The sequence below is a fragment of the Danio rerio genome, chromosome 4, assembly GCF_052040795.2.
Source record: "Danio rerio strain M-AB ecotype USA chromosome 4, GRCz13ab, whole genome shotgun sequence".
NCBI lineage: Eukaryota > Metazoa > Chordata > Actinopteri > Cypriniformes > Danionidae > Danio > Danio rerio.
The window spans coordinates 67,383,854-67,407,538 of NC_141024.2; the positions used below are offsets into that span (position 1 = coordinate 67,383,854).

Here is a 23,685-nt window from a genome sequence, read left to right on the forward strand (position 1 = left end):
TTTGATCAACTTTAAATACTGAATGTCTGTGTATTTGAGAGAGAGAGAGAGAGAGAGAGAGAGAGAGAGAGAGAGAGAGAGAGAGCAGATATGTTGTGTGAGATGTGAAAAGGAGTGTGAAATTTATGATGTCCTGACTGCAACAGTAAGTGGCAAAAAAGCTGAACAAAAAAGACTTTTATTTTGGCGTGTTGTGTGACGTCATAAGGCTGCGCCGCTTCCGCGCTGCGGTTCAACTGGAGGAAGGTTTGTTTCACAACTTTACACAAATATAAACCGACTGATTAAAGTTTTAGGTTTTTCTTTCGATATCATATACCTGCGGTTGACTATTATTTTAATCCTTTATTCAACGAAGTACTATTTTAATTACAGAAATCGAGGGCAATTGTTTGAACAACATAAATGTGTGTAACGTTAAGTGTTTTAATGAAGGTTTTATTTATTTACTAGCATAATGTCATTCCAAAAAAAGTATACATTATATATAAATATATATATATATATATATATATATATATATATATATATATATATACATATACATATATATATATATATATATATATATATATATATATATATATATATATATATATATATATATATATATATAAGAAATGGAGAACTAGTTTTTATTAGGTCATTTGTTTGTGGCAATTGTTTCTTGCTCAGACTTACCTGATTTATTTTTGTTTATCACTCTCATATAAAGAAACTGTTGAAGCAAGTGTTGAAGAGAAGTTATTTTGCTTCTGTTCATTGTTTTGTTCATTTTAAACAGGATAAAGTGTCCAGAAACAGAGAAAAACTCCTGCTGAAGCGACTGATCTCCACACTGTTATAAAGATGGCGTTTATTAAAGAGGAGAGTGAAGATGTGAAGATTGAAGAAACATTCACAGTCAAACAGGAAGATCCGCAGGAACAAACAAGTTAGTTTTCATTCAGATATATTTTAATAATAATAATACTAAATTAAATCCATGTTGCAGCCCTGAGTGTGCTGCCTAGTTCTCCTAAATGCACATAAGCACTCATTGAAAGATAGGAACGAGTTTCTTTTGTTGCTTGTTCTCATGTCTTTTGTCATTATTTTAAGTATTATTAGTCTTCCATTTTCTCTACCTTCTTAAGGTTATTGCTTTTCTTGTTCTCCTACTGTGTGTAAAGCACCCTTGAGCACTGGCGCTATATAAAATAAATAATAACAATAAATTAAAAAAAAGTTCACCTGAGCTGACAATATTTAACCTACAGTATTCTCATAAAAGATATCTGCTATTACAGTGATAGTGTTGGCTTGGTACTTTCCATTTGCATATGTCGGGTAGATCACAATTCCCTTTTTTTTCATCAACTTCTTTATGAGTTTAAACTTGTTTCTAGTAGGTGTTACTAGTTCTCACAGATAGTATCAGAGTTAGAATTAAACCTTTATTATAATAACTAATTATCAGGGCTATTGTGTTTAAACAGAGTTTCCGCGGAGTCTTAAAATGTCTTAAATTCCAAAATCTAAAATTTGCCCCTAAAAAGTCTTAAATTTACTGAAATATTGTGTTGTAGGTCTTAAATCTTTTTTAAACAAGTCTTAATTTTCCTGTGTTCATGTTTTGTTACCCAATTTGGTCAAAACCCATACAATCACCAACAATCCATCTCAATAAAACTTTCAACTTTTATTTAAAAAGGTCATTTTAACTCTATTTATCATAATGGTAAAGACTGCTGAGGATATCCACCTGGACAGATTGTTGTGAATGGATTTAGTTTATTATAGTTTTTAAAACTTTTAAAACATTTGTTAATTTGTTTTTTTTATTTTAAAGAAAGTTTATTTTGGAAAAAAAGTGTGTGGATCCAAGTCGAGCTCTCGTGTTTTTACACAATATTTAAGATCTTTGGCTAAGAAATATCTTAAATATTTTTATATCATTAATATTATTAAATATTATATATAAAATATTTATTGGTAGGACATATACAAATCGTTTTTCATCAGGGCCATCTGAAAAATTCCTTAGTCTAAAATTTCATTCATAATAGTCTTAAAATGTCTTTAAAAGTCTTAAATTTAACTTGGTGACATCTGTAGAAACCCTGATTTAAAGTATGTCAGAAAACGTGGATGACTCTAATTTTAAGTATGCTGAATGAAAATGGACACTAAAATAATAAATTATTATAAAACATTGTACAGTATTCTAAACTATATGATGTTGTTGTAGGACGATGTGAGACAAAACAAATTATAGTGGAACAATAACGTTTAGCATTGCACTGACTACAACTGGCCAACAAACTAGTCTAAAAAAGACTTCTGCTGCTTAAGAAATGGATTACAGCATGCTGATGATATGCAAACCTTTGAGTAAGAAGTTCATCAATATTGACCATATTCTTCACGTACCAGCAGGCGCCGCCATTAAAATCTTTTTGCTTTTTAAAGAATAAATTTTTAGATCCTTAAAACAGTGTAATGCTGCTTGTCTTGATCTTGTGGGGGAAACCGGAGCACCCAGAGAAAACCCACCCCAGCTCGGGGAGAACATGCAAACTCCATTGCTGTAAGGTTTGGAGCTTATGCTGCGATTCTAAACAAATAGTCGGAAACAGAAAGCAGTTGAAGGATGGCGTGTTTAAATTCATTATTTATCTGACTCCATCAAAGTTGTTATTATCATTGATGAAGAGAAAAAATCTCAAAGCTTAAAGCAGGTAAAGTTGTTTATTAAGTTACATGTTTTAATATACAGACAGTAGAATGAAACAAACTAACATACTGTATAAAGAAATTAGCTGTAACGTGCACTGCTGAGCAACAAAGACAGTGAAACTCCCTTTGTTAGCAAATAAGGCTACGCAGCCTTGTGCGGGAAATGCAGAGTAAAAGCCATTCTCCCAGATCAACACTTACCGTTCCTTATTATACCCTGAGCAAAGCATTGTCAAACAAGAGTGAAAATCAACCCCCCTAAACGAACTGAACATGAGAGGAGATAAAGTGGGTGAGAAGAACATTAACATACTCTCCTCAGGCCATGACTAGTATGAATAGTAAATATATTGAAATACAAGCAATCAATGTCTCTATTGATTTTAGCACTACAATGCTTATAGAGCCCATATTATACATGAAATAGGGTCATATCCTGGTTGTAAGGGTCTCCAACAACAGTCTAATATGCATGCAAGGTCAAAAAACACTTTCATGGTCTTATAATCTGCATTTATTTTTACCTAATTATCCCAGCGACTCCTGTATGAATCGTCCAGTGATTCATTTGTTCCCAAACCCCTCCTTAGCGCGGAGCTAATCTGCGCTGATTGGACCGATGACAGTCTGTCGCGATTGGTCGACTGCCTTCAGTCAGAGAGGGAAATGGCCAATAGCTAATCAGCAATTTAAAAAGTAATCACAGTTCATACACGCTCGATAATGTAGGCGTGGATTTTAGCTGCCACACTATGGCGAGTGGATAGTGCCACGGATAACCGAACGAAGGAGACAGTCGTGTACTTGCCATACCACACACACACACCTTCGGATGACAACGCTCCCGCTTCCGCCCGCACCCGCCAGGTTTTAGCCTGAGAACCCGCTCCGTTTTCTGCCCGCCGCGCCCGGTCCCGCTAGAGCGGAGAACACAACCAAAAATCACCCAGTTAACACACACACACAGCACAAAGCACACAAAACTCGTTCGTTCGTTCGCTCTCTCTCTCTCTCTCTCTCTCTCTCTCTCTCTCTCTCTCTCGCTCTCTCTCATACGCGCGCACTAACACACACACAAGCACCACGCAGACTCTCTCTTTCTAATTCGCATAGCAATATCCGTGACATTGCTAGACAGCCCGCTCCCGTCCCAAATTAAACCCGTTACCGACCGCTCCTGCGATTTATTCGGAAATTTATTCCCGCGGCTGTCCCCGCGCCAGATTTCTGCGGCGCGGGAATAAATTTCCGAATAAATCGCGGGAGCAGAACTCTAGCACGGAGCTCCATAAACAAACAGCACGCGTCGCGTTTTTAACGTGACTTTGCACGCGATAAGATAATATATCCAGTTAACCTGATACAGTACACGCGGTTACAAGTAACAAATCACAACTAAATACATTTGCAAGCTAGAGTCAACGAGGCAACAACTTTAACCGCACGTACTTACACTTGAGAAATGGAAGAAACCCATCCTGACGTCCATCAGTTACTCTTTACTGATCCTTCCTTTAACAAACTCAGATGAAGTATTCTTTGTAGCATGTAGCTTCCAGAAGTTTCCAACTGCTTGGTTATAATGCTGAGGTTTCATCTTTGGGTAGAGACTCAATATATCCATCTGCAGTGTGACTTCAATCGACCGGCATGTTTGTGTGCGTGTGTTTGTGGGTGTGCGTGTGTTTGTGGGTGTGCGTGTGTTTGTGGGTGTGTGTGTGTCTGGGTTTCTGCGTCAGAGGGCGGGGCCTCAGGTTTGAAATCTCCCGGGTTTGCGCGTGCACGTGAATAACTTGGTTTCGTTCGTACGTCATGGCGAAACACCTAATGAGTCGGTATCAAGGCGACTCGTTTGAAGCACTATGAGTCGACTCTTTTATAGATGAATCAACCGTTTCAAACACTGTATTCTTACAGATTTAAGCCTTAGCTGGATACTTCACTTCACTTAGAGCTGTGTTACACACTACATGGAGGGGAATTTTCAAAAACCCATAATATGGGCTCTTTAAGTCATAAACTGTCAAATGACACCAAACATGATAAAGCTATTTGAAGGAAGATCACAAGCAGAAGAATTGTGTATGGTGAAAAGCACATGGTCACTGTAAGCAAATGGCAGAGATGTGTATTGGAGCTGTGATCAACTCTACCAAGCCAGTAGGACCCATTCCATGCTTGGAATGTCTCAGTAGTCCTTCATTAGCATTAAAGGAATATATAATTGAAGAATATATAATATTTTCTCATCTTACATAGCTATTGCCTACATTTCAGTTAGACAAAGAACAAAGTCACGTACGAGAAAGGCTTGTTCTTCTTTAATTAATAACTAGCTTAAATTCACAGACCTTCGACAGAGACATGTAAGTAGATTGTAAGTAGATTAATTGGATTATTACTCTTCTAAAAACTGTTTTAGTACTTCTTACATTCTTATTATTCAACTATTTTAATTGATTTTTCCAAAGTCTTCAAATTTTCCACAACACACATATTGAACAACAAATTAACATGGTACATAGCTACAGACATACACCCCATAAAGAAAAAGGGTGAAAGATAAAAATAAATTAATTAATAAAAATAGATCAAATAAATTAGGAAACTAGGGACAAACTCTCACCAAGGATATAATAACCTCTGAGCGTTCCATGTAGGAGAGGAAAGGCTGCCAAACCTCTAAAACTTTTTTGTAGAGTATCGGATGATGTACTTAAGGTGCTCGAGTTTAGGATGTGATAACAATTCTAATATCCAATGTTTGTGGGATGGTGGGTTTGTTTTTTCCATCTTAGGAGAATCAGACGTCTGGCCAATAAAAAAGAAAAGGCAATGATCTCTATTACATATAGATGAAAATGATCTAAAAATATTGGCCCAAAATTTATGTAATCTAGGGCATCGCCAGAACATCAGATCTGCTGGCTTCAAACCACATCTGGGGCAAGATGAATCTGACCCTGGATACATTTTTGCCAGCTTGCTCCTAGATAGGTGAAGCCTAAGAAGCACCTTAAACTGAAAAAGACCATGTCTACTACATACAGGGGATGAGTGTACCAGTACTATGGCATATTGCCAGGCTGTATCTGATATTTCTAGTCCCAGTCCGTCTTCCCATTTTAGCTTTATACAATTTAGGCAAGGGGAGGCAGTTCTTTAGACCACTTCATATAACATGGACATCATACCCCTTTGATATGAGTCCATATTTACCAATTTATCTATCCAGCATGCTTATGGTTGGTTCAGTGAAGGAGAGAAGTGTTTTTTTTACGAAACTATGGACTTGAAAGTACCTAAAAAATTGTCTCCAAAACAAGAGCTTCATCAAATACCTTGCACAACAGTGGTGTTAGCTTGGCAGTAAAGCCATCAGAGCCTGGTGCTTTTCCGGTTTTCAATTTTTTAATTGCATTTTCAATTTCAGAAGGTGTTATATTTCATTCTAATGCCAACTGATCTGAATCACAAAGGTATGGCAATTCTAAATAATTGAAAAAGCTCTCAATACGTCCAATTTCGTTTACCTCAGAGCTGCAAAGGGTTTTATAAAAGTGTTTAAATTGATCATTAATACCCTGTTAATCAGTAATAATACTGCCCTCACCCTTACTAACTGCTGCTATAAAAGCAGCTGCTGAGGATTGTTTCAGTTTGTAACACAGTAACATGGCAGCTCGTTCACCATGTTCATAATGAATCTAGCGTGATCTTATGTGGACATTTTCACTTGTCAGGGAGTCATATTCCGCTTGCAGAAGGAGTCTTTTCTAATGGAGCTCTTCGGAAGGTGATGTTGAGTGTAGCTGATCAATTGTATTATTTAAATTCATAATCTCTGTAAGCCGTTTTGACATTCTTTTATTTGCGCTAGCTTGATATTAAATGATCTGTCCTTTTATAAATGCTTTCAGAGTATACCATAGGATGCTCAAACTTATCTTATATATTTTACAAAATCGTCGTCTGCCAAGAGTCTTGAGTTAAACCGCCATGTATGTTGGAGGATTCCATTGCCTGAAAACATAGCTTTAGAGAGACTGGACAATGTTCCGAAATAACAATACTACCATACTCTACTGCTGACATTAATGCCCCATTCACACGGGGCTTCAGCATCAACGCTTGACAGAAAGCGTGTCTGAAGTTGGGGCTGACGTGATCGTCATAGCAGCGTTAGCCAATGAATTTACACAGCAATTGGCCACAGTCTGAGCTGGTGTATTTGCATACAGCGATCTGTTGGCTTCCATCGCCGCTTGAAAAGTTTATCAAGTCCCAACTTTTGCAGCGAACAATGCTTCTGAAGCAGCGTCGACGAATCCACAATGCAGTTCGGCAACGCCTGACGTCACACATTCAAAGTGAACGGGAAGCGTTGACGCTGATGCCCCTTGTGAATGGGGTGTAAGGGACGTAACTGCTTGTCCAGGAGAAAATGGTCAATCCTGGAATAGGTTTGATGCACGGGTGAATTAAATTCAGGAGGTTCGCCTCCTAAAATTAAATTGTGTGTGTCAAGACTAGGCAAAATTGAAAATAAATCAATGAAAATGTGTACATTGTCCCAATTAGGAGCATACACATAGGCCAGGACCACAGACATGTTAAAAGTTTGGATTATTATGTTTCTGCCATTTTTATCCAGCACATTTGACTCGATGACAAACTGTACATTCTTATGTATGAGTACAGCAACGACCCTACTTTTGCTATTGAAGTTTGAATAATATATTTGTGTATAGCCTCCTCTAAGTTTAGAATAGTCTTTTTTCAACAGATGTGTCTCCTGTAAATATACAATATCGGATTTGAACTGTTTTTAACTGATTTTAATTGTTTCGTTTTATTGGGTGATTTAGCCTCCGCACATTCCAACTGGTAAAGTTTGTCTTTACTCCACCCATTTTATGGGCTGTTGAAAACATTTATCAGAAGCATCCGAAGCACCCGAAAGGTATCTGTGGGTTTTGTATGTAGGGGTATATATAAATGTTGCTATAATAAAGGCCAAAGAAGAAAAAATGGCCATGAATATCAAATCACTTTTATTGTTACATCATCAGCAGCACGTGTGCTATGATGAGTGAAAAGCTTAGGTGCTGGCTCTAGACAGTACAAAATACAGACAGTGCAAATATAATTTGGCAGCATTATAATTGTTGACAGCGATATGTATAATGAATATGTGTACCCATAGTTGTAGGCAGTATTGTTTTAGGTATGTATTGGTTAAAGTGCAGTGCATGCTACATATGCATGGTGTGCAGTGAGGGGTATTAAGTGTTCATCAGCCTGATAGTCTGAGGGAAGAAGCTTTCCTTTAGTCGGCTGGTGCGCGACCGGATGCTGCAGAACTATTTGCCTAAGGGTAGCAGAGAGAAAAGTCTATGGCTTGGGTGGCTAGAATCGCTTATAATTCACTTGGCTTTCCTCATGCACCGCCTGGTGTAGATGTCGTGGTGGGAGGGAAGCTCACCTTCTACTACGCGACCAGCAGTTCACACAATCCTATGTAGGCCTTTGCGATTGCTGCTGGTGCTATTTCCATACCAGGTGGTGATACAGCCACACAGGATGCTCTCCACAGTGCAGGTGTAGAACGAGCGGAGGATGTGAGGGCTTATTCCAAACCTCCTGAGACGCCTGAGGAAGAAGAGGCGTTGTTGTGCCTTACTTAGCACTACGTCTGTGTGAGCAGTCCATGTCAAATCCTCAGCAATGTGTACTCCAAGAAACTTGAAAGCGCTGACTCTCTCCACTGGTGTCCCGTTGATGTTGATGGGGGTGTGTTTTCTCTTCTCCCAGCTCCTTGGTTTTGCTGATGTTGAGTGAGGGGTGGTTTTCCTCACACCACTGCGTCAGAGTGTAAACCTCCTCTCTGTAGGCCATCTCATCATTATCTGTGATTAGGCCCACCACTGTCATCAGCAAATTTAACGATGACGTTGGAGCTGTGTTTGGCTGTACAGTCGCGTGTGTACAGGGAGTACAGGAGTTGACTGAGAACACAGCTCTGTGGATCATCAGTGTGGATCAGGTCATGTTGTTCATTCTGACCACCTGGCGTCTTCTTGACAGGAAGTCCAGGATCTAGATGCACATAGAGCTGTGTAGACCCAGAGCTTGGAGCTTCACCACTAGTTTGGCAGGCACTATAGTGTTGAATACTGAGCTGTAGTCCACAAACAGCATTCTCACATATGTGTTTTTGTTTTCCAGGTGAGACAGAGCAGTGTGCAAGGTGAAAGCAATTGCAACATCAGTGGAGCGATTATTCCTGTAAGCAAATTGCAGAGGGTCAGTGTGAGCAGGCAGTACAGAGCAGATGTGCTTTTTAAACATCTTCTCAAAGCACTTGCTGAAGATGGGTGTCAGAGCAACTGGACGCCAGTCATTTAAGCATGTAATTTTAGATTATGTCGGTATGGGCACAATAGTAGCTGTCTTAAAGCATGTGGGAACCACAGACCGAGAGAGCGAGAGGTTAACGATGTCCGTGAAAACCCCCGCTAGCTGGTGTGCGCATGCTTTAAGTACACGTCCAAGGATGCCATCTGGGCCGTAGCTTTCCGGATGTTCCGGAAAGATTTCGTTACGTCTGCTACAGAAACAGAGTGTGCTGGCGGTTTTGGTATCGGCCGCGGGAGCGCACAGTGTGTAGGTGCTGTCCTGGGCTTTAAAGCAGGTGTAGAACAAGTTGAGCTCGTCCGGGAGAGATGCAGAAAAGTTTACAGTGGCGGGTTTGTTACTTTTAAAGTTTATTATGTAATTAAGTCCCTGCCACATACTCCTCCCCTCTACCTTGTACCTCTGTATTGATGTTTTGCTGCTTTGATAGTTTACCTGAGGTTGTAGTTTGCTTGTTTTTGTTCCTCAGCATTTCTGGATTTATAGGCGGAGGTTCACACTGATCGGGCTGTTCGAACTTTGCCATCAATCCATGGTTTTGGGTTGGGGTAGATACGAACAGTTTTTGTTGAGGCCATGTCTTCTATACACTTTCTGATGAAGCATGTAACGGTGTCTTGAGTAAACTTTAATGTCGTCATCAGAAGCTGCCCGGAACATCTCCCAGTCCACATGATCAAAACATTCTTGAAGTATGGAACTCGATTGGTCCGTCCAGCTTTGAAACGTCTTGAGGGTGGGTGGTTCCCGTTTCAGTTTCTGTCTGTAAGCAGGCAAGAGCAGAACAAAAGAGTCATCTGATTTGCTTAGCGGTGGGCGGGGGAGGGATTTGTTGGCTTCCCGGAACGGAGAATAGCAGTGGTCCAAAATTCGGTCACCATGCATGTTTGTGGTGATATGGTGATAGTATTTTGGAGTGATTTTCCTGAGATTGGCATTGTTAAAGTCCCCTGTAACAATAAATGCTGCCTCTGGGTGTGTGGTTTCCTGCTCGCTTATGCTCCCATTCAGTTCCCTAAGCGCCTGCTCTGTGTTGGCTTGAGGGTGGATGCAAACATCTGTATTTATAACAGCTGTGACCTCTCTTGGTGGCCAGTGTGGTTGGCACCGAAGCATAAGGTATTCCAGATCAGGAGAACAAAATGATCTAACTGGATGTATCTAACTGGACCCCCTCATTCGAGTTGCAACATAAAAGAGCTTAGACAACAAAAAAAATATATATGCAACTTATTTAATATACACAACTAATAAAACAACAAATCAAGAAACAAACAAATGTCTAGGGGAAAATGAAGAAAATAACTAACTTTAACTACACATATAAATAATGCCAAACAAAACCATAAGGTTGCCAAAATAAAGAGATGGTCTTGATGCAAGGACGGCCAGTAGCCACACTATCCTACAGAAGCTAGCTCACTCTCGCATTTATATGCTTTGAACCAATTGGGGAGCTACCATGGCACCTTAACAGGATCTGCCACATCCAAACTGGAATACCAGGGTCGTCACACCATTTACACCTTTCAAATCTGTGTCTTATCAATGTGACCAAAATTACTTTTATGATCAATTATGTAAGAAACTCTGAAAACTAGACTGACAGCGTTTCAATTTACAATGACTTCTATGTTAGGCGACTATGACACAATTTACATTGTAAAAGCAGTAGATAAATAAAGATGAATTTAATCTGCTTAAATGTGTACATGTTAATGACTGAACAAAATATGATCTGATTTTATTTTACATTTAACATGCATCAAAATAAGTGTGTGTAGCCAATGTTTCCAGTGTCTTTTTACTTTTTAGCTTTTGATGAGAGATTTTTAGACTTAATGAAAACTAATCTTTTATTTATTTATTTCAGACCTAATTGAAGAGAATGAGAGGAAAGAGGAGGAACATCATGTCAAAATTGAGGAAAAAACTCATTTACAGACTGATGGTATTTTGAAAAGGAGAGACAAGAATTGTTTCACCTGCACTCAGTGTGGAAAGATTTTGGCAAGCAAAAGCAAACTTAAGATTCACATGATGATACACACTGGAGAGAAACCATTCACATGCACTCAATGTGGGAAGAGTTTCAACCAATCATCACAACTTAATGACCACATGATGATCCACACTGGAGAGAAACCATTTACTTGCACTCAGTGTGGGAAGAGTTTCAACCGCTCAGCACACCTTGATCAACACATGAGGATCCACACTGGAGAGAAACCATTTACTTGCACTCAGTGTGGGAAGAGTTTCAACCGCTCATCAAACCTTGATCAACACATAAGGATCCACACTGGAGAGAAACCAATAACGTGCACTCAGTGTGGGAAGAGTTTTCGCCAATCCTCATCCATTTATAAACACATGAGGATCCACACTGGAGAGAAACCATTCACATGCACTCAGTGTGGGAAGAGTTTCATCCAATCATCAAACTTTAATCTACACATGAGGATCCACACTGGAGAGAAACCATTTACGTGCACTCAGTGTGGGAAGAGTTTCCGCCAAGCATCATCACTTAATAAACACATGAGGACCCACACTGGAGAGAAACCATTTACTTGCACTCAGTGTGGGAAGAGTTTCCGCCAAGCATCATCACTTAATAAACACATGAGGACCCACACTGGAGAGAAACCATTTACTTGCACTCAGTGTGGGAAGAGTTTCAACAGCTCATCACACCTTAATCAACACATGAGGATCCACACTGGAGAGAAACCAATAACGTGCACTCAGTGTGGGAAGAGTTTTCGCCAATCATCATCCCTTTATAAACACATGAGGATCCACACTGGAGAGAAACCATTCACATGCACTCAGTGTGGGAAGAGTTTCCGCCAAGCATCATCACTTAATAAACACATGAGGATCCACACTGGAGAGAAACCATTCACATGCACTCAGTGTGGAAAAAGTTTTAACTGCTCATCATACCTTAAACAACACATGACGATCCACACTGGAGAGAAACCATTTACGTGCACTCAGTGTGGGAAGAGTTTCCGCCAAGCGTCATCACTTAATATACACATGAGGACCCACACTGGAGAGAAACCATTTACTTGCACTCAGTGTGGGAAGAGTTTCAACCGCTCATCACACCTTGATCAACACATGAGGATCCACACTGGAGAGAAACCATTCACATGCACTCAGTGTGGGAAGAGTTTCAGCCAATCATCAAACTTAAATCTACACATGAGGATCCACACTGGAGAGAAACCATTCACTTGCTCTTAATTAAATTCAATTCAGCTTTATTTGTATAGCGCTTTTACAATGTAGATTGTGTCAAAGCAGCTTCACATAAATGGTCATAATAAATTGGATCAGGGTAGTTCAGTTTTTAGTGTTTCAGTTCAGCTCAGTTCAGTGTGGTTTAAATCATTACTGAGAGTTCAAACACTGAAGAGCAAATCCATTGATGCATAGCTCTTCCGATCCTGAACCATGCAAGCCAGTGGCGACAGCGGAGAGGGAAAAAAAAACTTTACTGATAGGAGTGAAGAAAAAAAACCTTGAGAGAAACCAGACTCAGTTGGGCACGACCATTTTCATTTCTCCGCTGGCCAAAAGTCTTGTGCAGAGCTGCAGTCTCAGCAGTGGAGGCTGGAAGCTGGCCAAAGGGAAGACTCGTCTGTCCCTGGAGCATCACTGGAATCAGTCTCATGCTCTCCACACCCCATGACCACCAGCGCAGCAGCTCAGGAAACGGCCTGGTCCAGGGTATGGAAACCTTGGGATCATCTAGTTTTGAACTGAGAGAGTGTGTCTGAGCCTCGGATGTTATCAGGAAGGCTATTCCAGAGTTTAGGAGCCATAAATGAGAAGGCTCGACCTCCTTTACTCGACTTTGCTATTCTAGGTACTACCAGATGCCCGGAGTTTTGAGATCTTAAAGAGCGAGTTGGATTGTAGCGAGACAGAAGATAAACAGGAGCTAGATTATTTAGAGCTTTAAAGGTGAGAATTAATATTTTAAATTTAATACAAAACTTAACAGGCAGCCAGTGTAATGAGGGTACAATTGGGGTCTGTGTTCACACCGGACTTTTCTCTCCATAGACTTCCATTCATACGCACGCAAATGTGTCAGACTGGAAACGTAAGTTTGTGCGTCAAGTTTCGCAATTCACTGCCTTGCAAGGTTCAAGCTTGGTGAACTTTGACCTTGGAAATTGCATCACTTGACTATGTAAGACCCACACTGGAGAGAAACCATTCACATGCACTCAGTGTGGGAAGAGATTCAACCGATCAGCAAACCTTAATGAACACATGAAAATCCACACTGATGTGAAAGAGTATATGCGCTTTGAGTGTAAGAAGACTTATTACAGCTCCAAAATTGAAACTGCACCAGACAATTTACACTGGAGAGACTGTACAAGTGTTTTTACAAGAGGTTTAATCAGTTAACACATCTGAAAACAACAGGATTCACACTGGAGAGAAACCGTACAGATCTGATCAGTGTCTACAGAGTTTTAATCATTCGGCGCAGCTTAAGAAACACATAGACAAAAAAGTTGCACACATGACATGAATGCAGCAAAACATTTTCTCTGTGCACTGGATGTTTCATGTCTGAATAATGTTTGAAAAGGCTGAGTGACAGTATACTGTTTTCCAACACTCCTACACTGCAGTAGGTCGGGTTGTAAATGTGTTGCGCTTCTCGCGTTTACCGTAAACACCGTGGTGGTGGCTGAAAGAAGAACTGTCATAAACATCTGGCCAACAGCTCCTCTGCAGCTTAAAATCTCTTTGCAAGTGATTGTACCAGTGCAGATAAATTTGTACTCTCTCCAGTGTATTCATGTAGCTAGTGTTGTTTTAGATGATGTTCACTGTCTGACTCCCTGAATGAGAGACATCACTGGGAAGACACCGCACATCAAACAAGGTGGAGCTCTAGGACGCTTAGTCTGCAGTATACCAGGCCCTCAAGTTTTAAAAGCCCATTCAATTGTCCTGTGTTGCAGCTTTTATTAGTGAAGTTCTTTACTTTTAGATTCTAGATTTTTTCTAGTTTACTGCATTTACTTTGAGTAGAATACAAACTTGATGATTATTTTATGATTTAGGCAGAGCGACAGGTATTAAGTTTTACAATATTTATACACTGTGATGACTCCAGATTGGAGTATGTGGTAAATCCTGATTGGATGCCTGCAATACTCATCAATGGGTATATAAAAGTTGTTGTGCTAGCTACCGCATGACGCTGTGGCTACACGGGAGTCCACATGTCAAGACCTGCCATCTCATTGGCTCTTCAACCTTATGGTTTTGTTTTGCATTAATTTTGTCATGTAGTTAAAGTGTTGTTGTGATTATATCCTAAGTTCTTTATCGTCATTATTATCCCTAAACATTTGTTGGTTGCTTTGATTGTTTGTTCTATGAGTTACTTTTATAATAAATAATTTGCATTCAGGCTATTTTGTTGGCACTCTTATGGTGTGACTCTAACAAGCGGGTCATAACACTTCGCAAAATGTGGCCGGTTGTATCCAAGATCTTGTTCTTTTCAGTCATGACCATAGGTGAGAGTAGGAACCTAGAATGAGCAGTAAATTACGAACATTGCCTTTCGTCTCAGATCCTTCACAACAGACAACCACATCAACTGCATTACTGCTGCCGCTGCACTGATCCATCTTTAAATCTCACATTCCATTCCTAATGGAAAACACTGATACTTGAACTCCATTTGGGGTAAAGACTCTCCTCCAAACTGGAGATGGCCACCTTTTTCCAGTCAAGCACAATGGTTTCTTAGAGGTGCTGTTTCTTTCCCTGCCATGTCACACTCAGCAGCAAACCGTCCCACTTACTCCATGTCCTATGAAGCCAAAAAGACAACGTTATCTGCAAATGGCAGAGACAGTCCTAGCCTGCACCTAAAATTCTGTCAGTAAAAATTACTGTATTTTTGAGATCAGCCTGAAAAATAGCACATTTACAAAATAAAATGAATAAATAGATGGATGGATAGACATTGTAGTGGTGGAAGGGGAAGTTGGATGGCTTGTGTAGATGTTAGATGATCACACACACACACACACACACACACACACACACACACACACACACACACACACACACACACTCAAGTAATAGCTTCTAGCTTATTTTTATTACGTTCTTCAGCAGTAACAAGCTTTTCTGTTCTGTCGCTCCTTCCACCGACGTTCCCCTCTAGCTCCACCCACTTCCGTTACGTCACTTGACACACAATAAGCTACATCCCCCGCTTTTTTAGCAGGTGACAAGGCAACAAAAAGTAAAAAAATAAAATCAGGTAAATGTATATACAGATCTGGCATGAACTAACATGCGCATGAAACAAAGTGATCTCGCATGGCCACGACATATGGCGCGTTAGCACGGAAAGATGGTCAAGCAAATAAAGACATGAACAGTAGGGGGCAGTCGTGTACTGTAACGCACTGTATTGAAGCCGGAGCATTCTTTACGCATCATTATAACCTAGAAAACTACTTCATACAGGGGCGTAGATGTAGGGTGGACGGTGGTGATGCTTAATATTAATAGTTAAGTTTTCTAATTCACCACTGAACAACAGCTGATTAAACATCTGTGTCCTTTGAAGAAAAGCAAGATGGAGCAAACTAAAAAAAAAAAACGCAAAAAAATGCATTTAGAAACAGCTGAGGGCAAGTTATAACTAATAATAATATTTCTGACTTATTTAATCTGAGCAGAGGTACAAGACAAGGATGCCCACTATCACCTCTGTTGTTTTTATTTGCAATTGAACCCCTGGCTATGACTATTAGGAAAAATCCAGATATAAAGGGTATGAAGATAGGAAAGAGGGATCATCGTATATCTTTGTTTGCAGATGACATTATTTTGTTTTTAACCAATTTGAAAAAATCCATCCCAGTGCTTACCAATATTATTGAAAAATTTGGAAAATTCTCGGGCTATAAAATAAATAATAGTAAAAGTACTCTGTTATTATTAAATGAGCAAGAGAGGAAAGGCCCCTTAAGTCATAAACAATTTGCCAACGAAATTAATGGTTTCTCTTATTTAGGGATTAAAATTACGCCCAATATAGACAACATAGTCCCCTCTAATTATGATCCTCTAATAAAGGGAGTCTTGGAATCTTTGGACAAATGGAGTGCAATGGAGTGCAATGCCCATTTAGCAGGACGTATAAGTATAATTAAGTATAATTAAAATGTCAATCTTACCGAAATTTTTATACCTTTTTCAATCTATTCCCCTTCCATTACCTGATGCTTTCTTTTCTACTCTTAAAAAAGCCTTTACCAGATTCATATGGAATAATAAACGACCCCGTTTGCGTTTATCTCTTCTCTACCTGCCATAAGACAGAGGAGGGCTTCAAGTGCCAAATATAAAACTATACTATTGGGCGACACAGCTTCGAACTGCTATGTATTATTTTTCCACAGACCAACCATCCTGGGTTGATATTGAAAAAGGAGAATTGTTACTTCCTATACAGTTATATCTACACTGACGATGTGAAAAAACTTAAAAAGTCCACTCCCAATCCCTTTCTTAGAAACACTCTGTATGGCACAAGGCACATTTTTACTTAGATGAGGAAATATGCATCTCTCCATTTACACCAATATGGGGAAATAACTGTTTTATCCCTAGAAGAAATGACATGGGGTTTAAAAATTGGCAGATGAAAGGATTAAGTATGGTAAAAGACCTATACGAAGAAGGTACACTAATGACCTTTCAACAGTTCATTTCAAAATACAATCTTCCCCAGAAGCACTTCTTAAAATACCTTCAAATTAGAAGTTTTATATATTCAAAAATTAAAACCTACCTGGAGCCCCAATATTCTACATTAGTACAACTTATTTTAAATCACATAAATAATAGAGGAATGATATCCTTGCTTTATAAAACATTACTAGATAGATTTAAAGAAAACTCCCTATCATACCTTTCAGCATGGAAAAGAGACCTTCAAGTGGATATTACTGTTGAGGAATGGGAATATGCATGTCTTTCAGCTCAAACTCAAACCATTAATACCAGATGTAGAATACTACAATACAAATGGATGATGGGGACTTACATTACACCTGTAAAATTACACCGGATTAACCCTAATAACCCAGACTATTGCACAAAATGTAAAGATGAAATTGGTACTCTGCTTCACTGTATGTGGGATTGTGGAGAGCTGCAGTTGTTTTGGAAGGAGGTGCTTGGTGTGGTCTGTGAAATGGTTGGTGAATGTGTTCCTTTGGAACCAAAACTTTGTTTATTACATATATATCCTGAAAATTTGTCAGTGAATGCAAACAAAAAAAAAATTCTAGATTTCAGCTTTATACAAGCTAAACGTGTTATAGCTTTGGTATGGAAAAACACCCAAAGACCTGTTCTTGCACAATGGATAAAGGAAATGTCTAATAATCTTGCTCTTGAAAAATTAACACACGTGATCAGAGGTAAAGCAGAGACTTTTAAAAAAGTGTGGTCCCCTTTCAGTTGCTTTATAAATGGATAGGAAAAAAAGGATGTCTCTGGAAAGATGACTGTAATTTAAAATTCAATGTAATAGTTTTTTTATTTTTATTTTTATTATTTTGTTATTATTATTATTATTATTATTATATATATATATATATATATATATATATATATATATATATATATACACATACTTTTTTAAATATGTTTTTTTTTTTTTTTAAGTATTGTATATTATTTTATGTTATAATTTATTTTAAATGTTATTTTAATTTAACAAATGTTGGGGTGGGAAAGTAGATTCTGAAATATCACAAGTTAACATTCTGTACTGTATGTTGGGTTTTGTATTATAATTAAAATCAGTAAAAACAAAGTTGAGAAAAAAAGAAACAGCTGAGAGATCCCTCTTCCCTTCCTCACAATGGTTTGGTCCACTGCCCGCGTCCCAGCTCACCCAAAGACTATAGAATATCTTAAAGGGACTTTGATCTCACCTACTCTATGTACACGGGTCAAGTGTGCGGCTGCCTAGTTAACCTCGAAAGCGATTCTCTTGGTTCTCAACGAGGGGTGTGGAGAGATAGGAAGGGGGCACAAATTGTATTAAGAGCCCCTTTTTCCTTCTGGAGAGAAAGTGCCCTTTTTTCTGTTACTTTTTAAAATAATAATATAAGCCTATGCATATGTGAGAGTGTGTTCGATATGAGGGCAGCTTTCCCTGTATATATTAGTGCTGTCAATCGATTAAAAAAAATTAACTAATTAATCGCACATTTTAAAAAAAATTCATCGTGATTAATCACATTTAAAATACTGAAACTTGTAATTTTGCCTATTTAAATGTAAAATTAATGTAAACGCAAGACAAAAAAATTATTTAAATTCAAAATATAATTGTTTAATAGAATTTTTGTTTAACTTGTAACACAGATTTCTTCATGCAAACAACATACCCACAATAAACCATCAAGATCCTGGCTTGACAGCCATATTTATTACAGAAATTAAAACACAGGCATGTTAATGACATTTAAATTTCAAAACAATCAATGCCAATAAAGAAAACATTGATTTCCATGTTGGATTCTAAGTGGACTGCAAAAAAATGCCAAAATACAGGAATTGCAGATATGAAAATGAAAAATTATAATAATAAACTATAGAATACAAACTGTTGCACTCATTGTAAAGTTTTATTGCTGTGAGTTGAGAACATTAGTTATAGAGTAGAAACAATTTTGCTTAATCCTCCTTTACATTCATCCAGTTGCTAAGACTAGGAGTATCCCGCAAGTGCACAGAGACTCCTAAATGCCCGCAAATGAATGATAATTTCTTGCAAACCAGTCGTTAAATACATTGCACACCCCTCTCGCCCCTACTCAGATACGTCGCTCACTCCACCCCTGACACCCCTCAACGGGCCTTCCATATTGGAGCGACTCCCCTCAGATTCAACACGCATGATTCATCAAATTTGCTTAAACTAAGCGCCCTAAAGTATTACTGTATTTCACAAGGATTCTGACACAACAACGCAAAGTATACGCTTTCGTTGCGTTTAATGAGGAAACGCGCTAAACTTGGAGGGCTCATGCTGAAAGGCAGAGTAATGCCCTGTATTTGACAGCTCGCGACTTCACCAGACGTACTGAGTACATTCACATAAGACACCAATACTCCGATTTTAATATGATTAAAATAATACTCTTAAAATTCTACCGTGTAGCCTTAAAAGGAACCTTACCTTAAAGGAACACCGAGTCATGAAATGCGGATGATTTTGTTTCTGTTCGCCATGCGGTATCAACTTACAACAGATGTCGAAAGTTAAAAATGAAACACCCGAAATTGCATGAAATTCTGGATAACCTGTGATGTACCTAATTGTTTTATACTGGAACTTGCCTTCAAAAAGTGCTTCCTTGGTCTTATCCACATTTATTGCATGCTGAACACATGTCTACCACAACAGGAAGTAAAAACACCTGCATGCGTTAATTGCGTTAATTCTTTTTAACGCATTAATTATTTAAAATTAATCGCATGCGTTAACGCGTTAATTTTGGTAGCGCTAATTTTAAGTATTTATTTTTATTTTTATCTTTTCTTTTAATGGTTTTTAATTGTGTTAGTTTTAATACAAGAGGTCATTTGAATGTTGGAAAATTTGACAAGGTAAAGGAACTGTGCAAAAAACAACTTAATTTGTTTACAAGAGACTAATTGGAATAATGGCGTGATGGAAGATTTTAAAAGGAGATGGAGGGGGCAAATATTTTATAACAATGGTGATGGAAGGATGGGAAGAGGGGTCGCTATTTTAGTCAAAGAAGATATAAAGAATGATGTGGAAGAAATATACAATGATAAAGAGGGAAAATGCCTTGCTATTAGAATGAGAGAAAATAATACAACATTATGTAACATTCATGCTCCAGTAGCAGAAAAAGAAAAGAAGGACTTTTTTAAACAGAATAAATGATCTAATGATTTTATGGGGAGAAACTATTTTAATTGGATATTTTAACACGGTTTTTAATAGAATTGATTTAGTGGATGGCATGGTTTTTAGGACACTGGGAGAAAAGAGTTGCAGAAACTAATGGCAGAGCACAAAGTAGTGGACATACGGAGAGTAAGGAATGAAGGAAAAAGAGAATATTCAAGAAGACAGTTAGTAGATGGTAACTTAAAGCAAAGTAGGATTGATTTTATTTTATGCAAGGAAAAACTGGGTGATTTTATAGAGTGTTTATTTTAAAGAACAGCGCTAAGCGACCACAAGTTTTTATTAATGAAGATTGATTTTAATGAAACCGAAAGAGGAAAAGGGATATGGATTTTAAATACAGAAATTTTAAAAGGAGAACCTTATAGAAAGGCAATAGTGGACTTGATAAATACTGAAATACAAAATGAGATGTATCATGAAGATAAAAGAATATGGTGGGATAACACAAAATATGAAATTAAAAAGTATACGATTAAAATGAGTAAATCAATACAAAAAGCAAAAGCACATAAAGAAGTAGAGGTTAGAAAGGAATTAAAGGACAGTTTAAATCAAGAAAAAGTAAATATAGAGTGAATACTGCACTGTAAAAAATTGCTGTTAAAAAACGGTCAGATTCTACGGTAAAATAATGTTTTTTCACTAAAACAGTAATATTCTGTTAAAAACAGTGCTTTCTGGGTAACATTTTTGTTTTCGAGAAAGTAACCAACTGCTGAAAACTGTGAGCTAACAGAGTTCAGATTCGATGTTTTGAAGTCTGTGTTTGAAATCACACTTTGTGTCCTTGTTTACTATTTCATACACTAGTTAACTAATATAGTTCACCTGACAGTTTTAATGAACACTAATGAGTGAATTCAGACACTGATGAACACCTGCTGTTAATAATTACAATTACTGAAGAAAATAAACAAGAAATACAAACAGTGACTTGAGTTACAACATTAAATAAAATAAAACAGCTTCAGTCTCAGCAGAGGATCATTAAACAACTCCACAAACAACAGCAGACACACTTATTACTGACTGATTTGACTTCCATACTATTCTCATTGAGATCCAACAGAAATTAAGGTGTTTTTTGTGTCACCGTAATGGAGTGAGGGGCTGATTTAGTTGGGCTCTTCACCCTTGAACTTATTTAAGAAGACTTTCCATCTGCTTGAATACAGAGTTTACAAAACGTTTGTACTATAGCAATAAAGTTGGGAAGTCAAAAAATAGAGAAATCTATTTGTCTAAAATTAGTTCTGATAAATGTTTTGGTATAAATCTGGAAGAAGGGCCACATTCAATAGATTTTATGCTTAGTTGCAGGTATTAATTTAAATAATGAGAAGTGGAAACAGAAAAGATACCTCTGCAATTACTTAACAGTTAAGAAATAACATACAAAAACAGTTCAGTTATGACAAATACACACTCAGACCTCATGAATCTGACCTTGTATCTCAACAATGTTAACATCTCAAATGTTTCATGCTGCAATGCATGCTGGGAGTGGCACTGTACAAATATCCCAGCATGCATTGTGGTATAAATAAATGTTGTATAATGGTCTAACAGTTTTCTTTATTTGTGTTTGATTCTGCTGTTGTTTATGTTTAGACTTTCAGTTGCCTGTTTGTGAGTTAAACTGTTAATTTTGTTAAATTTGTTTTCACCATTATTGAGGTTCATATGCTGATTATTGATCTCTCTTTGAGTGCGATTTACACCATAGAGCAGTGTTATTGTCCAAGATATTCTTAAAAACTTCCAGAAATCATTGCCATATATATACATATAATGTAAAACAATAGATTTAACTTTGAATAGGAGCAGTAAATTTTATTTTACGAAATGAGAACAGACTCTGCCATTTAATAGCAACATGAACATCACCAGATCTTATTTAGGTTTTTGGCTGGCTTGCCACAACAAAGGAGCTTTTTAAACAAAGTTCTTAACAATTGCAGCAGCCAAGATATATAAATGATAAAAATGACAGGGCTAAGAGCCCAACTAAAGCAAACTCTGTTCTCCATGATGGTGACGTAAAACTTTCACTTTTTCTCAAGAAGAACTTTAGTAGATGTTATACAAAAATACATGTATTAAGTAATAAGTGTAGCTGGTGATGATGTTTGTAGAGTTGTTTTAATCATCCGCTGATCATTTAAATGATTTAATCATTTGTTGTTCTTCAGGTTATTTCATTATAAAGCTGTGACTAAAGTTTTGTATGTTCTGTTCTTGTTTTTTTCCCTTCAGTATTTCTTCATTTGTTCATTGTTAATCCTCAATTATCATTTAATTAGTCAGTTAATTAATTCATTCACTTCAGCTTTGCTACATGTTTCTTGAACACTCAGTAGTGTGGACACTTCAATTAAAACTGAAGTATATGCTCTGGGGTTTAAAGGGTTAAAGGTGTGAGAGGTAAAATCACAGTGTAAAAATGTATTTTAACAGTAATATACTGTTAATTTACACAACAGAAATAGACTGTAAAAAAACAGTAGATTGCTGGCAACCACAGCTGCCAGTAGATTACTGTTAAATCAAGGAAAAAACTGTATTTTACTGTAAAACCTGAAGCTAATTTCTTCTGTCTGTCACCGTTGTGGAGGAGAGTAGAGCCAGTGTATGAGTTAAAGATGAACAATGAACTGCTGATGTTATTCTGCATGTTTCTCTATTTAAAGATAGTGGCTGATGCAGTCAGAATCTCTCTGGTGATTCCAGATTTACATGTATGTGTGCTGTTGTGAAAAATAAGACATTAGAGTTAAACCGAACTTTTCTAACTAACTAAAATAAGTCATAATTATAAGTATGCTTCTAAGCATATATAGCACATTACTTCATAAACTCATTCAGCAGTTGACCAAGTTGAGGCAGTTGCTTTCAGTGAGCAAAATGAGTTCACTTGAGTATTGTGTAAATCAATGTAGTCCATGTATTTTTACAGCAACATACTGTAAAATAACAGTACATTGCTGGCAACTGCAGCTGCCAGTATTTTACTGTTTTTTAACGGGACAATTTTTAACAGTGTACGTACACAAAAGTACACCGTTATTTCACTGTACTTACGTGGTACTTTGCGGGTTGTAAAAGTAAGCGTTACCAAAAAAAACATATGAAGAGTTTAGTTACAAAACGAGATATATCCATTTTTAAAAATGTTGGTTATTTGACATTATTATTTAAGACAGTGGTCACCAAACTTGTTCCTGGAGGGCCGGTGTCCTGCAGATTTTAGCTCCAACCCTAATCAAACACACCTGAACAAGCTAATCAAGATCTTGCTAAGTTTACTTGAAACATCCAGGCAGGTGTGTTGAGGCAAGTTGGAGCTAAACCCTGCAGGGACACTGGCCCTCCAGGAGCGAGATTGGTGACCCCTGATTTAAGACATCAACAGTCAAGTTTATTCACAATTCTTGTACATAAAACTATTACTTGAGCTCAGTGAACACAATATTTTCAAATCCTGGATATTTTTTATTTAGTTTTATGTCCAT

General features: G+C 37.7%; 3 protein-coding genes and 1 long non-coding RNA gene across 7 annotated transcripts in view; 3 read left to right on the top strand and 1 right to left on the bottom strand.

Moving 5' to 3' along the window:
- Nucleotides 1–23,240, top strand: part of LOC141381810 (uncharacterized) — a 203,854-nt gene extending 180,614 nt beyond the window's left edge. Inside the window, exon 2 of one of the 2 annotated variants that reach the window (XR_015942593.1) lies at nt 19,837–22,047. The gene's annotated coding sequence lies outside the window, so the exon portion shown is untranslated. Of the gene's footprint in view, nt 1–19,730 lie in introns of both variants that reach the window. The other variant, XM_088650444.1, reaches the window with a different exon arrangement.
- The window catches only part of LOC148682349 (uncharacterized), a 771,506-nt gene that overhangs the window by 213,581 nt on the left and 534,240 nt on the right, over nt 1–23,685 (top strand). The window lies entirely within an intron of this gene.
- The window catches only part of LOC137490983 (uncharacterized), a 471,679-nt gene that overhangs the window by 92,033 nt on the left and 355,961 nt on the right, over nt 1–23,685 (bottom strand). The window lies entirely within an intron of this gene.
- On the top strand, nt 196–14,594 carry LOC137490970 (uncharacterized). Of its 3 annotated transcripts, none has more exons than XM_087250021.2 (4): nt 196–246; nt 785–934; nt 8,947–9,024; nt 11,009–14,594. In XM_087250021.2, the coding sequence occupies exon 4, from the start codon at nt 11,173–11,175 to the stop codon at nt 12,388–12,390; it is 1,218 nt and encodes a 405-aa protein (XP_087106147.1). In that variant the 5' UTR covers nt 196–246; nt 785–934; nt 8,947–9,024; nt 11,009–11,172; the 3' UTR covers nt 12,391–14,594. The 3 variants fall into 3 exon arrangements, with proteins under 3 accessions (XP_087106147.1, XP_087106148.1, XP_087106146.1); XM_087250022.2 differs by having other exon boundaries at nt 8,947–9,006; XM_087250020.2 differs by lacking the exon at nt 8,947–9,024.